General features: G+C 33.4%; 2 protein-coding genes and 1 long non-coding RNA gene across 3 annotated transcripts; all 3 read left to right on the top strand.

Moving 5' to 3' along the window:
- The first annotated feature begins 898 nt into the window (after positions 1-898).
- Positions 899-2,047, top strand: Tbcb (tubulin-binding cofactor B). Its single transcript, XM_014235720.3, has 4 exons — positions 899-1,118; positions 1,202-1,561; positions 1,624-1,745; positions 1,813-2,047. The coding sequence occupies exons 1-4, from the start codon at positions 996-998 to the stop codon at positions 1,931-1,933; spliced, it is 726 nt and encodes a 241-aa protein (XP_014091195.2). The 5' UTR covers positions 899-995; the 3' UTR covers positions 1,934-2,047.
- Positions 2,048-2,534: 487 nt separating this feature from the next.
- Positions 2,535-3,681, top strand: LOC138857169 (uncharacterized). Its single transcript, XR_011396184.1, has 2 exons — positions 2,535-2,910; positions 3,052-3,681. It is a non-coding gene; the product is annotated as an uncharacterized lncRNA (long non-coding RNA).
- Positions 3,682-3,928: 247 nt separating this feature from the next.
- LOC106618135 (neural cell adhesion molecule 2) lies at positions 3,929-16,717 on the top strand. Its single transcript, XM_070108941.1, has 7 exons — positions 3,929-4,196; positions 11,197-11,508; positions 11,575-11,897; positions 11,970-12,365; positions 12,427-12,588; positions 16,115-16,343; positions 16,454-16,717. The coding sequence occupies exons 1-7, from the start codon at positions 4,103-4,105 to the stop codon at positions 16,618-16,620; spliced, it is 1,683 nt and encodes a 560-aa protein (XP_069965042.1). The 5' UTR covers positions 3,929-4,102; the 3' UTR covers positions 16,621-16,717.
- The last annotated feature ends 720 nt before the right edge of the window (positions 16,718-17,437 follow it).

The raw sequence follows: 17,437 nt of genomic DNA, 5'->3' as shown, positions 1-17,437 counted from the left end.
ATAATAAATTATAGTAACATATGTTTATATGTTACTATATTGTAATAACCTTCGTTGGCTTTATTTATTGCAACACCGCAAAAAATATTCCAAACTAAATGATTCAGTCGAGTGCCCACTTTTGGGACATTTGTCTGCAAGCAATTTGAAATTAAAGAGGACAAAATTTCTAAAAGAAATTGTGATTAGAATCCTTATGTAGGTATCTTACCACGCAATGTCTATGATATATTTCTTTTGTACTGTAAACGTTGGCACTCAAACGCTACACTTTAGTATATTCGCGGCACATCGGCACAAACACTCTAAAACTTAAACATATATAAATACTTCCCAAAATAAATATGTTGTGTTTAATAAAATCACTCATTAAATTAATTACAATGTGAAATAACATACATAATTTTAATTACACAAAAACCAAAGCAATTCACTTAGAAAACAAAACTAACGAACTACACAGATACTTTTCTACACACATCAATATTTTAGTTGGTTTGTAACTTTTTTATTTGTTAAAATTCAAACATTTTTGAAATTAACAAACTAACCGGGAATGAGACTGTCAAAAACTGTGAACTGAAGATGATTGCAAGCGAACGATTATTTCGAACATCGATAACCGCTATAGTAATAACATTTATTTATGAAATTTAATGCAATTAATTAATCTAGTCATAGAACAATGAAACATATTTATAAACAAAAAATGCAGTAGATTAATTCAAATTGGTTGTAAGTAAAAGGCTATGAATAAATGAAAATCATATGAAATAACACTTAACAGAAATGAGTGACTGCATTATCGACTTTGAAGCAGTGCTACCTATTCTCTGTTTATTACACAAACGAAATAAAACGCCGTCAAAAAGTGAATGAGTGCGGCACATTACTAACAACTGTCATAGCGAAATAGAAAACAACAAAAGTGGTTTTCAAGTCTGATTTCATTTATATTAAACTAGCTTTTGGAGTACACACAATTCCTCTTAATAATGGAGCCTTTGCAGATCAATAGTGGTGAGGATTATGTTAAAGTTAATATATCGAATTCCAAAAACGACAGCATCGCGCTGGATTTGAAATTTGCAAAAAGCCTTACTATCGGCCAGCTTAAGGTTTGTAATTCAACAATTTAGATAAATATGTGTTTAATAACTACTCATAAATTTCTGAGCTGTCGCCACTTCTTTACTCATAGTGCAAATTGGAAATCATAACAGGCGGCAATGCGGCTACAATGCAATTGGAGTTGTATAATGGCGATCGACTGGTCACAAGTCTGCATGATGACACCGTCCTATTGGGCGCATTGCCCATAGAAACGGGTATGCGCATACATGTAATCGACAACTTCAATTGGATTGCAGATGTAGAGAAATTCGAGCTAACCGACGAACAATACGAAACTAAACAGGATACTGTGCGTAATTTTCTGAAAAAGAATCGCATGGGCAAGTACAATGAAGAAGAGACGCGTCAGAAGGAAGAAAAATTACAACGACAACGGCAGCTGGAGCAGGAGCGAGCTGAGTTGTGTACTATCGGTGCGCGCTGTCAGGTGTGTGATTAAAGTGTTTTTTTTCGCAATTTCGAAAATAATTAAATGCATGTGTACGTTAGGTGACAGTGCCTGGCAATCCACTGCGTCGTGGTACCGTAAGATACAATGGGCCAATTGAGGGCAAGAAGGGTATTTTCATTGGTGTGGAGTATGATGAACCGCTTGGTAAAAATAATGGAAGGTACATGCATGCAAAGCTTTTGTATTTTTTCAATACAGAATGTCATTAAATATTTACTTATATGCAGCGTTGATGGAAAGATCTACTTTACTTGCGCACCCAATTACGGCGGTTTTGTGCTACCAACGGCTGTCGAAGTTGGCGATTTCCCGCCAGAGGATACAGGCCTCGAAGAAGATGAGATTTAAACCAAACGTCCAGTTTGGCGCATACTTAAAGTATAGACTACGCATTTGTGATTGATTTTATTTAAAACTTAGGTGTAAACCACATAGTAACAATACATACATATATTTTATTAAGCTAATTGTGTATAATTTAAATTATTTTTTGGCGCATTTGGCGTTATTAAATAAATTTACAAAATCAATGAGGAAAAACACCACCTACGCACACCTTAATTAACGAGCCGGAACACCTTGCGACAGTTGCGCCTTTTGTGCTTAATTATGGGCATAACTCGCATAACAACTTCGCTTCTATACGTATATCTATTTTGCTTATTGTTGTTATACGCGTCATCATGACTAAGCGCCGGCAAATTGCGAGCAGTCCACGCAATGCCTCTTCGTCGCGCTGTCTCATAAGCTGTAGCAGCAAAGCGCAATGCGCGATAAAACTTGTAATGGCAGCAAGTCGACAAAAGCATATACAACAACCGGCTGGGCTTTGGGTGCACACATACACAGACGGACGTCGTTTTGACAGTTCATTCATTGCGGCGCTAAGGTGCACAATTGCTAGCATATACTTAGCCAAACGCTAGTACCAACATTTAGTAAGATTCAAATACGAACGCGGTTAAGTATTACTAGGCGCGCGCTGCTAAACGACAGTAAACGAATCGAACTATATTACAGCGTACTTTTTGTATTTTCTGTTATTGTTATTTACGCTGTTTTTGTATTTTAAATTAGTTTTGTTAACACAAAAAAAAACAATAAGCTAGTCAATATTGATAAGAATGCAATCAAGTGCAATTGTGCAGTTGACGGAAGCAAAACAACAAAAATAAATAAAGAAATAAAGCAATAAAAAAATTTCGAATATACAGGCATACATATGTTTGAAAGGAAGCTGTCTGAGGGCGTGCGAATAAGTGAAATAAATTTAAAATTCTCGTTTTGTAAATGAGTTCGCACACAAGTCTGCCATATATAGCATTGTAAATTTACATACGATTGATTTGTTATATTGTTGGACTCACATATGCGAGTCGAAATCTGCCAGCGCCGATTTATTTAGTTTTCATACGATTTTTTTTATTGTTTTTGGGTTCGTAAAACAAGTGTGAATTTTATTTTAGTGCCAGTAATTTGTGTACAATACAATACACACTGCTTGTTTTTGGAAAATTTATATATACATAAATGCACTGGTATTTGGTACAGCAGATGCCCCCCAATACACAGGCCTATATATATGAGTGCTTGTGTGTGTGCATATGAAAATTTTTGCTGCTGTTTAAAGTGTAATAATGTAATGCAATTAAGTCTGGCAGACTTTCCCAAAACTATTTATAAATTAAACGGCTGTTTATACAGTGTGAATCATAAAACCGCTATTATCTACATTTATAAAAATTTGGAAAAACATAAATCACAAATATTCAAAGAAAAACAAACAGAGCGGCGCAAAACGTAAAATTAAATGTGATGAACAAGTTGGAATTTAATTAAAAAAATGCGAATAAAACTTGATTTAAATTGTAAAATACAATAAAAAAAGGCTTTAAAAATGTTAATTTAAAGTTTAGAATATTTAAGAAAAAACAATAATTTAATTAAATAATTAAAATTTGTGCTAAATTCAATCAAATAATTGTAAATTGAAAATTTACACTATTTCACAAAACCAAAAAAAAAACAATAATTTAACACGTTGGTGAATTAAAATTTGTGTTAAATTAAATTTAAAAACATTTGCTGAAAAAAAATTTAGTTTACAAATTTTCACTATTGTAACAAACAAGAAAATAATAATAAAAACAATAATAATAACAAAATAAGATATATAAATCACAAAAATAATTTATTAGCAACGCTCAGATTTAAAACAAAAAAAAAATTGCAAAAAAAAATTTAAACTAAAAATTTATGCTAAATAAGGAAAAAAATAATAATAAAACACAAAAAAAACTAAATAAAAATTAAATCTAATATCATCAAATCATATTATTTCAGTATCCCTCAAAAAAAAAATTACAAAAAATCCAGTAAAAAAAGAAGAAAAAAAAAACAATAATAAACCAAATTACAAAATTGTTTAGCATCCGTCAAATTTAAAATAAAAAATCATAATTTATAAAATACAAAACAAAATAAAATTTTACAAAATACAAAAAAAAAATCCTACATATGATTAAAAAATTTTTTAAAATAAAAATGAAGTGCGGCACACCACTTCTATTAACCCTATTTTTTGCTACTATTTGCCTACAGTTTAGCGCTGGTAAGTGTGGTATTATCTGAAATTTTCGCTTTTGCGATAACACTTGTTGAATTATTTGCAATGCTTTCGAATAATACTTTTACTAATAGCACTTAATGCAGTCGTATTTACAAAAAAGTTGATAATAACCAATGAAATTAGAACATGCTAGCACTATGTTTTTCAAAACCACATACATATATATAAAGGATTTTGTTTTTATAAATTGAAATGCTGCTGCCAACACAGATTTTTGCAGTGGCGCTGTGAAAGAAGGAGTGTAATATTTTTTTTTTTTGTGAACTACTTGACACTTGTTGGCCCTTAAGGGGCTGAAATTTTTAAATTTATTTTTTAAATAATTTGAGGACACCATATTTATTATTCTTTTTTAGGAGTTTGCAAACTCTTATGTTGGAGTGTACAAAAAATGTATTATATTATTTATTATTAAATTAATTAATAAAAAACGAAGCATTGTGGGGAGCAGAACATATTTTTTGGCATTTTCACATTATACAGGGAATTTTGAAATGGTTTCGAAAACATTAAGACCGCTTTGCATACTTAGGAGTTTATATATATACAAGTATATCTATATTATACAATAATAATAATAATACAAGTATATCTATATTTGTTGTTATAATTATGTATGACTATGACATACATATGTATGTATAATATTATGTTAGTGTGTTAGTAAGCCTTGAAAACCTCGTTTAGTGCCTTTGCAAATGGGCTCATGCGGAACGATTCATTTTTGGATGACATAACTTTAATTTATAATTGCAACAATTAGCTAATATGGGTATAAAATATTTGTAATACCCCAAATGGCATATCTAATATTTGTAAATCCCAAAAAGTCAGTTATAGGCGCGAAGAAGAGGACTCCTCGAGGTCAAACTAACGTATAACTTCTTTGTTTTCTGTTTCAAAGAGTACTTCGAATACTTCCATATTTCGAATACTTCCATATTTCGAATACTCCCATATTTCGAATACTCCCATATTTCGAATACTTCCATACCTGAAAGTCTCAATCTAAACTTCACTCATATCATATACCATCTGAACTGATTTGACCCGAACTGATAAAAAAAAAATATTTCAATACGAATCCTTATTATTATTACCTTCAAAATAGACTTATTTTCAGCCAATACAAATATACCAACGCTTTATCCAATTTTCCGTACACTTGTTATAAGCTTCGAATAAAACGAGCATTAGCTTGATTTTTCATCAAATTTGACGTGGTTTTTTCGGTTTGGCTCATTTTTGGAGCGCCATACGCTAGATTGTTGAACAGTTTCAACATTTAATTCATAAACGCAGTTTAAATGGACCAGTCTGAGTCAAATTTGATCAGATGGCATGTCATACCTTCTTGGATAGACCCAACGCAACACATACGAGTAGTAAATTAAGTTTCTCACTGTAGTAATTTAATTTGAAATGTAAGCTTTTTTATAAGAGTGACTCATAGTATTCATTATTTCATATTTGAAATTTGAATTATTCACCTCACGCGGATAATGGCTACTGAAAAGACTTGAATACTGTTAAGTGTAGAGAGCTCAGGTGACTTGGAAAACTCAAAGTCATGTTAAAAGATATATGTCTAAAGTGTATAAGAACTGACAGTCGATTATTATGAATGGTGAAAGGAATATTATAAAGATCGCATAGTAGGAAAAGCTCAAGGTTATTTTAATAAATAGTTGTAAAATGTATTTAGAGAGCTAGAACCAGCATTGCAGAAACGTTTATACGAAAAAAGTGGAAAAAACAACAACTCTTGACAGGTGCATTTCTTATAGCATAAAACTGTTTTCTCGAATTTGATCGGTTAGTTTCTATATCAGCTATATGCTATAGTGATCCGTTCTGAACAATATATTCGGAAATTGTAGCGCTTACTTGGGCAATAAACTATGTCGAATGTCGTGAAGATATATTGTTAAATAAAAAAGTTTTCAATACAAAAACTGGATTTAGATCAGTTGGTTTGTATGACAGCTATATTATATAGTGGTCCGATATTGACAGTTCCGACAAATGAGTACTTTCTTGGAGTGATATCTGGCGTTAATTTATATAGTATGTACATATATAATTTTTCGATCTCTGACGTCTCCTTGTGCATGTTGCAAATATCTTAGCTAACTTGATATAACGAGTATGAAAATTGCTAAAATTGTTGCAAAAACTGTTTTTTTGCTAAATCCAGATTTAAAAGAAATGCCACCAACTTTTCATAGCCCTGAAAATAAGCGCTGATGTCAGCAGTAATGAGAAAGAAATTTACTACTTTTAGCGCTGACATGATAATTTTTAAATAGTAAACATTTACTATTTTAATAACAGAAATTATTCATGCTTTGTATATACATATGTACATACTTACATATACACAAATATACGCGTATGTATATATCACAATATTTTTTGGTCAAGTACGTTTATCAAACGGGACTAACTTAATTGAAAACAATTCGCCAAGAGAAAAAATTAAAAAAATTCCAAATATAAATATATTTTTGCTGGAATGTAATATTACGTGATTTTTTCTACGACTAAAAATGGAGCTAAGATAAAAATTCTGTTTTTGTCAGCTTTTCAAATATTTTTTCCATAGAATAATATGGTGGTTTGGTAGATGTAACATATATATATATAATGTATAGATATGGTTCTGACGTATGTACATGCATACATACACACACATGCACAGGCGGCAGATAATTTAAAAGGTAAACTTTGATATGATAAATAGCTGGAAGTCGATAAGATAGCAACTTCGCCCACGGGTAAGCAACCGAAAGCGTTTACAAAGTCACCAAAAAATGCGATATTTGTTGGTGCGCTAACAAAAAGGGAAAATAAAAAAATATGCCCTTGTTCGCACATACATATGCATTGTACATAACTATAAATTTATGTACACAAGTTCACTTCCCATTTTGGCACGAGTTACTTAGAGCTAAAAAAGCTTAGAGCCAAAAAATACAAAAACCAAACTACAAAAAAATATTACAAAAACAAAAAAAGGAATATAAAAAAAAATAAAGTAATTAAACATATAATCAATAAAAAAACTCACTCTTTTAAGTTTCATCACATAAAATACTATAAATAATGATTTCATTGCAGAGAAAATTGGCTAAAATGCCAAAAACAAGAAATTAATTAAAAAACAAAACCAAAAATGTGGCCAAGTAAATTCATTAAAACATGTGCAGAGTTCGCGCACTGCTTTACTATTGTATTAAGGGACGAACTACACATATGGTACATACAAACACATGTCACTATGCGAGTGTGCATGAATGCACGCATACCCCATCAGAGGGGGATCAAAAATGATCCATATGTCGATTGAGTCAGTTATACAAATATACGTACATACTTGTATGTAAATTATTGCATTATGTCTACTAATATCGTGTACGAATATTGCATTTCGGGATCACGCACCTTTTTTCGGGATCGCCAAATTATAAAACATATTGAAATTATATTGTTACTTAAACCTGAAGTCGAATATGAAAATATTAATTCCGGAAATTTCGGTATCCCGACCTCTAAATTCTTAAATCACGAAATTTTGAAGTTTAAAATTATAAAGCACATAGCGAATGCAGAACTCTCACATTCTATATCATAAAAAAAGTAATCAACAAAATTTCGTGATTCGGAACTTTAGTTTTTTTAATAGCGGAAATTTGAAATTTCGAAAGTATACAGCATGTCATATAAATTACGAATATTGCATTTCGCAACTTTTTTCGGGTTCCCGAACTTGTAAACGAAGAAGTATATATGTAGTACATAGGAATATAGTGAATCTTTAACTCACAAATCATAAAGCACAAATCCCGAAAATTTCGGTATCCCGACTTTTAATTCTTTAAATCACATTATAAATCTCTTTAAACTGTAATCTAACGAACACAGAACTCTCTCTATGATAAAAAATTAATCATAATAAGTCCGAGACCCGGACCTAATATTTTTTTTTTATACCGAAACTTTCAAATGTCGGACTTATAACGTATTTGAGAATTGCAATTAAACGAGTAGAGAATTCTTCATATAATAAAAAATTAACCATAAAAAATTCTGGATCCTGACCTAATAATTGATTAATAATATGATTTTGAAATTTTCTAATTATAAAGCATATTTGGAATAAGTATTCATATTATATATAAAATCTTAAAAACTGTCCTTTTGAAAAAGTGTGGGAATTAAGGGAGACATCTTCTAGTTTATCTGAAAGTTCCATTAGGTTACTAGTTGAGGATCAAGCATTAATAATAACGAGTACAAGGAGACAATCAATGAAATTTCTTTGGAAAACAGAGAAATCATTATGTGGAAACCATGTTACAGCAGTATAGAAGCTGATGAAAAGGTTAACGAGAACACCTACATGCATATATAGTCTCTATCTTAAAGCACTTTAGAATCACCAAAATACGTTCTTCCTTTCAACAAACAAAGAAATCACAAACATAAACACACAGTAAAGCGCCAATCTAGGAATCGATTTAGTATATAAACAAAATAAAATTTTAAGGACGCCTGTGTCCTTATCAGAATCATGTGATTGGCAAATATATATAAAATCGTCGACCGCTGAAAGATAAGGTCAACAAAACAAGTTCACTGATTTTCACGCTTGTAGGTTGAAATACGAGTACTTGTCTGAATTTTGCACCATTTTCGTTAATTATTGATCGGTGTTATCTATATATAGTACATATGTATGTATTTGTGTCTACATACCTATACGAATAGAGGAGGTACACTTTCTTTTTGATTTACTAGGGTTGTCCGAAATAAACGATAGAGTGAATTTTAACAATTTGAAAGGCCTGGTTCAAACTCTGCTCAAAAGAGCAATATTCAAAAATACAGAGTCTACCAATGACGTGATGTTAAAATTAAATTAAACATTCAAATTTGTTCAAAATGGTTTCGGTTTTTTTAAACCTATTGATTAAACATACCCCCCGCGGAAAATAATCTAGAGGTGTTGAATCGCATGATCTTGATGGTCGTTTGACTGGACCATTTCACGAAATTAACGAGTGGCCAAACTTTCCACGCAATGTTTATGTTTAGACGCGAAAAATGAGGCGGCAATCGTCTTGTTGGAAATAGGATCGTTCGCGATTTCATCAAATTCCGGGAAAAAAATCGGCCAACATCGTGTTATAACGCTCGCTATGGATGGCATATTCTGCTTCATTTCGAAAGAAATACGACCCGATGATGGCTCCATACCACAATCCGAACCAAACGGACAATTTTTGGGGATGCAATTGCGTTTGCTGAACCACACGAGGGTTTGACTCCCCCTAATTTCATATGTTAACGAAGCCATTTACCCATAAAAGGACCTCATCAGGTTACTGATAAAAAAAACAGTAACCACCACCAAATAATCTTGAACTTTTTCCAAGCGTTGTACCAAACGTGACATGATGAAATAGGAAACCTTACTGAACACAACAAACATACCCGCCACGAGCTGTCAAAATCACGTCATCCCTATTGGTAGACGCTGTGCGTCCTTAATAATTTATTTCTAGCCTTATCTGTAAACCTCGCTTAATCTGTCATCAGTTATTATTTCGTACAAAAGGAGTTTAGAGTTTGTATTTTCTGCTTGTGCGACGATTTAGTGGCAAAGATCCATAAAAAATAGTGATCGACATGAAACTATTCGACCAAGCCTTCGAAACACTTATTGACCTATAATTGGATGGTGTAATCTGCTCGACAGATAAGACACTTTCTTTTTTTCTCCCAGCTTTTATCTTTTTTCATGTTACTGAGACCTTGAATTATGATCGTTGGGCACACAGTCTCCTATTCGTTCAATTTAAATGCATAAGGTGGGTGGTTAGTGGTCCGGATGTAAGATCCAATATTTCCAGCAACCATGGATCGGTTTCGCAGCACGTTCAATCTAGTTGATAATGCATCCTCAAAAAGTCACGGTGTGGTGTGCTCTATGGGCAGAGGCAATCATTGGCCCATAGTTCTTCAAATATGAAGCTAGCCATAAAGTTACAGGGGGATGATATAAAAACATGATTAATTACTAATTCGTGCTTGAATTGGAGGATGTTGATGTGGACGCCTTTCTGATGAGCACATTATCTCGCGTCATGGGTCTGTAGCGTGTCCTCCAAGATCGTGCGATTCAACACTGTTGGACTATTTTTTGTGGGGTTATGTGAAGTCGCTTGTCTTCGCAGATAAGCTGAAGATGATTGACGCTTTGGAAGAGAATATTCGGCACGTTATTGCTGACATACGGCCGCATTTTTAAAGTTGCAAAACTTTATTTTTATAATTAAGCTAAATTAAGCATAATAAAAACCCCGTTTTTCATTGAATTATATGAGTATAAAAGAACACGAATCTCTATGGTAATGATTTAATACGTACACAGATCTGGTTGAATTAAGATCTTTGCAGGGTTGGATTTTGACCGTTGTTTTATACTGGACAAATCGTGGTATCGAGAGTGAGGCCGCAGAACCTATTGAAATTCGCGTCAAGCGCTGGCATTCTGAACGATGACTACTTCTCATGAACCAAATCTTTTGGCTTTTATGGTTTTTGTATTTCAAGACCACCTGAACTCAAATACTTTACTTTTTCTATGGATTATTTAAGTCGGGATATCAGTCATATTTGTAATCCATTATTTGTATTCAATGTTCTACGAAACCCTTAGCATGTTGCAAACTGGTTCGGTTTTTGTACTGTAGTCTGAAGCTGAACTGTTGATCTTTAAAATCTATCAAAACATGAAAAAATACTTCATTCTAACAATTAAGTTTTTTCCTCTCTTACGCCATCGGCTTAGGTTATTGAACTAGTGTTAATTAAATTAATATTTTATGTATTTACATTTCCACAAATCACTAATCTCACATGGAAATGTGTAAATTGCGAAATCAAATATTATATATACGTCTAATTTGATTTTTAGGAGTGGCTGCTGAGAACAAAACTGTTACTTCCAGCCCCGTCGGCGACATCGAAACCGATGCCGATTACGCAAAAGATGACTACTATTACGATGATGAGACGGACGCGGACGGAGGCGATGTGGACAATGAATATATTGATGATGAGGAAGATGTCGGTGAAGAATACAAGAATGATTTGGCGAACGAGGCGGCGGAAATAAAAGCAGCAGAGCTCCGAGTGGATCCACCCTATTTTGAGCAAGCGGAAGTCAATATTTACACACGACCCGGAGAAAATCTACTACTCGACTGCGCGCCGAAGGATATACATCGTGAGTAACTGGTGGAAATTGCATGATATGTAGAGAATAACTCACCTTAAATGCTCTTCCTTCCAGCAAACAATGTGATCATGTGGTATAAGGGTAAAATTGTGATAGCAACCGGACAATTCGTTATGGACCCCAATGTGGATGTGCTCAAGAATAACTCACTGGTGGTTAAGAATGTGACCTCTAAAGATGCTGGCGACTATTACTGTGAAGTGCTGCCTGAGAAGGTGCGCATGCATGCGCTGGTCGAAGTCGATGAGAGCCTAATGATATTCTGTGACGGACATGAGGTCACCAATGAGACTTTGGTATTTGTCCAGGGTGAACCACATGTATGTATATGCAAATACTATTCGCTGGAAAATGTGCCGATCAAATGGTTTATCGATGTGAGTTGTAAACTAAAAAAGACACAGTGGACTAACCTAACATAATTTCGTACTTATTCTTCGTCTCCGCAGGGCAAACGTGCTGAAAGCTTGGTCGAACGAGTTCTTGGCGAGCAGCTCTATATTGACAATGTGGATACAAAACATGGTGGCATTTATCAGTGCCTAGCCGATGATCTCTCACAGGAACCGCCGCACGCCATGATCGTCGTCGATGTTGTATATGTGCCAAAGGTCTCCACTTATCGGCATTATGTCAATACGGAACAGGGTAGCAAAGCAGAGCTGTATTGTGACTATTCGGCAAACCCGAGCGGTGAAGTATTATGGCTTCGTAACGGTAAAAAACTGAATACCTCCAATAAATTTACATTTAACGAGATAGCACATAAAGAACGCAAACGTTCGATCTTAACAGTTATGGATGTGAGCGCTAACGATCTTGGCGAGTATATATGCCAAGTGCAGGTGAGGAGGCGTGTCGAAATAGATATTTGTGCAGTATTGGTAAAATTTATCGTTATTATAGAATGCCATTGGCCGTGGTGAGACGAAAGTGCATATCATTTATGAGCCAGAACATCCACAATTGGAGGACTTGGAAGTCAATGGCAACCAAGCGGTGATACATTGGTTAGTGCGCAGCATACAACCGTTATCGGAGGCAGTATTGGATTATAAACTGGCGGGCGTAAGTACAATTGATGCTGAAGTTTTTTATTAGAACTTAAGTATGTCAGACTATTCAAACCCTTACTCGATAATATGGCAGCTGAAGGGCTTTCTGTAGCTTGGCGGTTCCGCCTGGTTTAAATGTCATTGGTCCTCAGGCTCTATACAGACTAGTGTGTATTATTAGGTCTAGCTTTTATTTTAGTTTAATCTTTATTCCCAACTGAAGTTTCGACCCACCTTTAATAAGCGCAACCTCTTGATTCGAGGAGTCTGTATCGACTACCCCACACAAACTAATTGAAACCGTAAATTTTCTGTAGAAGAACATATAATTAGTTTCAATATAGGAAAAGGATACTAAAAAAGTTTTCCATAAGATTTCAAGAGTTCGTTCCGTGATCAGGCACAGTTACACTTAACAACCGCTTCAGTGACGATGAGGTTCGCAACTTGGCTCAACGTCATCCCATCACCTAAGCACACACTGCTAACGGGTTTATCCTTCAACCGACCAAACATACCACCCTTCGAATTAACATCATACGAATCGATGTTTAATAGTTTTACGTATCCTATCTATTTGGCACAGGAAGGTTTATTGACCCAGCCTAAAAAACTGCACACTTTACAGAATCTCGCGCACTAAATGCGAAGAAATAGTAAATTTTGCTTTCGTGATGACAGTTTGTTGTTGTGGTACCTTCAAGAACTGACAAAACTTTTTGTATGGGGTTGCCTTAAAGAATTGTTGGACTGCAAAAGCGCGTTCACAATAAAAACTTTTTGAGGTAGCCGTATTTTTGACATACCTAAGTAGTGAATGCCAAGAAAAAATGAGAAAACTCGAGTAGAGTTAATATTTGAATCAAAACTATTTGACATCTTAAGTTTTGAAAACTCTCGTTTTCCGTAAAAAAAAAACCCTGAATTGGGCACAGTCGAAACTTCTACAAAGATCTCGATTTTTATAAAATACCATATGATGACTTTGTTAATATGAAGTTGTTGTTGTGTTATTACAATATGATATGTATGTAACACCAGCAATAAAAGTTGTATAAATAAGATACAATTAACATACCTGTTAGTCTTGATGTGGATTAACTCACTTCTAGACTTCTTTGCTTCGGTTCTAAATTATATATTAATACGAGTATGTATGTTTGTATTGCAATTACTTGGAATTCAATTATCTCACTTCTGAGTTCATCTCCACCATGGAACATCATCGGCTTAGTGAATTAATGTGACGCACTAATGTACATTAATACATACATACATACATACATATTATGCAAATGAAGGTGTGCTTGTTTACAATCCACAAATCTTATCAATTCAAAGTTTTATTTTGTCAGCAAGCATACAGATTGCGCAAATATCTAAAAGAATATACACATCAAGTTATTTATGCAACTTGTTTAGGTGTGTGTGCGCGCGTTTTTAAAATTGTAAATGTGGCAACTTTTGGAAAATAATTTTCATTTTTATTTTGTGAGATTATAATTTTCTATGCACACGATTTGCAGCTTGCAAAACACGCTGACGGACAAAAACTTATATAAACATAATGGGATTGCTTTATTGCTAGAAATCTTTGAACAAGAGATGGCAGATGCCAAACTGAATAAAGCATTAATTTTAATGATTTTTTGTGAATATTTTCATTTAAGTAACTATAAATATATAAAAAAAAAGGTATTACAAGAATATAACATAAATTATTCGACCGGCTTCTGAAAATACCGCGACAGGTCCTTGGATCCTGCAGAGTTTCGAAGTTGATCTACGACCTACAAAAAATTCCCAAAGCAGTGCATTTTGTTTTAAAATTTTAATCCGATTATTTTTATTTAAAGTTTTCGGAGCTGGTATTGTATGGTACGAGGGCGGTCCAAGTACTTAGTCTACAAAAAAAGAACGACATTTTTTGGAAAAAATGTGATTTATTTCTACATATAGTACATTTTTACCTCGTTGAAGTATCTTGATTCAATAATGTTTATAGTTCCTTAACCCGCTTGAAAAATACACAACCTCCTTACGCGAATATATTTTCTGCTCGGCGAATGCTCAAGATTGGAAACAAAAAGAAGTTGTACGGAGGCAAATCTGCGGAATACGGTTGATTGGACAGCAGCATGTTGATTAATTTAGCTGTGAAGGTATCAGACGGGGCATAGAATAGTAATAACAATTATGTATGTCTTCACGAAATAGGACCATTTTTAGGAATTATGTGTCGAACGGGTGCAATAATTCGGCACATTAGGCCTCCGAGACCCCAGAATACCATAGAATGATGGCTACCCCTTTTCTAGGGTCGTCGGATAAAATTCACTTTCCTGGTCTCTGGTGTATACCATTAGTTCTATGTTTCGTCGATGGTCACGAGAAGACGTGAAAGCTCAAAAACTGTTTAAGAACTCATAGTAGCACTTGTTGTCTGGAGTATCCAATATATCATGCGAGATAAAACTGATGCAATCTTTTGAGATGCTTACGGTCTCAGCCTTTCAACTCGCGCACGTTATCCTCCGTGGAAACAGTTCTCTGCGAGCCTTTCAGCGAATCGCTCTCTTACATATATAGAAAGCTTTAGAAGCAATTGATACGTGACATATTGTATTTTTATACGAAGTTTTTTTCCTTTGATTACTCCTTACTAGAGCGTAGTGGGCTTGAACAAGGTTTCTCCATGCAAGTATCTGATTGTATTTCGGAGATGCAAATTTCCGTATAAAAAAATGACGAATTACGGACATTTACTTCACGCGGTTCAGCAAATTGGTGGAGAATAAAAACGACGGGGCTTTAATGGTCATATTTTAGTTCAAAACAAAAACAAACGTCACACTTGGTGGAAAGAAGAAGTGTATACATAACAAAATTCGATATACCATAAGTGTCACTGAATATCATGTGTCAACAGACTTTGGCTAAGATAACTGAACCTAACCTCTGAACTTACGAGGTAGCTGCAAGTTAAAATCCAAATTATATAATATTTTCCCAAAAGCCAGCGCGCGCTGACAGTAAGTTAAAAGCGTGTAAAATTCTATAATCTAATTCTCCTAATTCTAGCTGATTACCAGCCGCAAAACTTTTATTATACATTGTGAAAGCACCTAATTCGACACCTCAGCCACGTGCACCGCTATGCAGTACGTGTTGTATGTAAATAAGGTGATTCAATGTATCTATAAACTACTATCTACTTGATTGCGCCACTTGGAGACGCGCTGGGCGATATCCGCAAACGCAATTAGGGGTATTTAATTTGAAACACGCAGAGCGGGTTAAGGTTATCGCAAGAATTCGACTAAATCTTTATCACTATTTACATATTTACATGTTTGCGACTGTATACCTGGTAGCCGCTGCTCATCTGCTTCTAGGAAGTATACTTTTATATTTTCTTACCATATAAATTTCTATATTTGCTTTATATTTTTATATGTATACTATATATATTTACTATTTACTATATATATTTATTTAATTTTTTTCAATTGCCTTCATTTTCTCCCTTTGCCAACAAGTCGTACACTTGGAGCAAGGTATCTGTGGTGCATACACGCCGCCATGCGGAAAGTCACATTTGGAAGGTGACTCATGAGATGGAACTCACGCCGGGAAGTTGGCATGTGCGTATGCGTGCGAAAAATACTGTTGGCTGGTCGGCATTTTCTGCGCAGCATGATTTCGTAATTAAAGATAATGAAAGTGATGTGGATGCGTACGATGAGCTTGATGGTGTCGATGATGGAGGTGTGTACATTGGCAACAGGTTTTTGCAACATGCAACTTGCATACAAACATGCATTTTCATCAAGTATTTTATTTAGGTGACATTATATATATTTATTTTATATTTTTAGATAACTTGGATACAGCTGACGCGCCGAAAAATATGATCGCTGTGGCCAGTTTCGGTGGCGGCGCTAATGGCGGGGCAGCGTTGCAAATGTCAAACAAATTATTTGCTTTGCTGAGTGCCAGTAGCATGTCTTTGTTGTTGTTGTTGTCAATAAATGGAATTTTATAAAAATTACGAAAGTGTTGAAATCAACTAGCTGTTAGTTAAGTGTATGCATACATACATAGCTATATGTTGCGTTATGTTTATCTGTGTAAATATGTATGTATGTATAATAAAAACATATGCACGTACATACATACATATGTAAACACAATATTTATTTACATGAATAACTGTATGTTTGTAAATTTTTGTGTATTTTTATTTTATAATATTATTTATGTCAAAACTATTGGTGCCAAACATAGAATTAGTCAAACAACACATACATAAACTATAAAAAATAAATGAAAGTTTCAAAAATAAATATTCTAAATATTTATGTTAAATAAGTGATGAAATTATCGCTCAGTAACATAAGCGATTGTCTACTATCTAAAATTTATTTTGAAAAAATTTTAAGCTAAGACAAAAAATTAAAAAAAAAATCCTAGTTAATATTTTTTTTTATTAAAATTAAAAAACATAAAGTTTAACATCAAAATTGAAAAATAATAATGTAAGTTTTTTTCTAATAAATTTTTTTTTCTAAACAAAATTTTTTTTTACTAGTTTAAATATTAAAAAGTAATAACTTTTAAAACCAAAATTTGAGAAAAGTTTTTTTTTTGTTTTTTGCCTTATTTTTTTTTATTAAACATAATTTTTTTTTTTGAATTTGAATATGTAAAAATTCAAAGGTAAAATCTAGTAAAATTGTGTTTTTGAAAAATTTTAAAGCTAAACAACAAAAAATTAAATTTATTAAATATTAAAAAATAATAACTTTTAAAATAAAAATTAAAAAAGAAATAGCGTAATTTTATATGAGTTTTTAAAATTT

The sequence above is a fragment of the Bactrocera oleae genome, chromosome 4, assembly GCF_042242935.1.
Source record: "Bactrocera oleae isolate idBacOlea1 chromosome 4, idBacOlea1, whole genome shotgun sequence".
Taxonomy (NCBI): Eukaryota; Metazoa; Arthropoda; class Insecta; order Diptera; family Tephritidae; genus Bactrocera; species Bactrocera oleae.
This window is presented reverse-complemented; position numbering and strand designations above follow the sequence as displayed.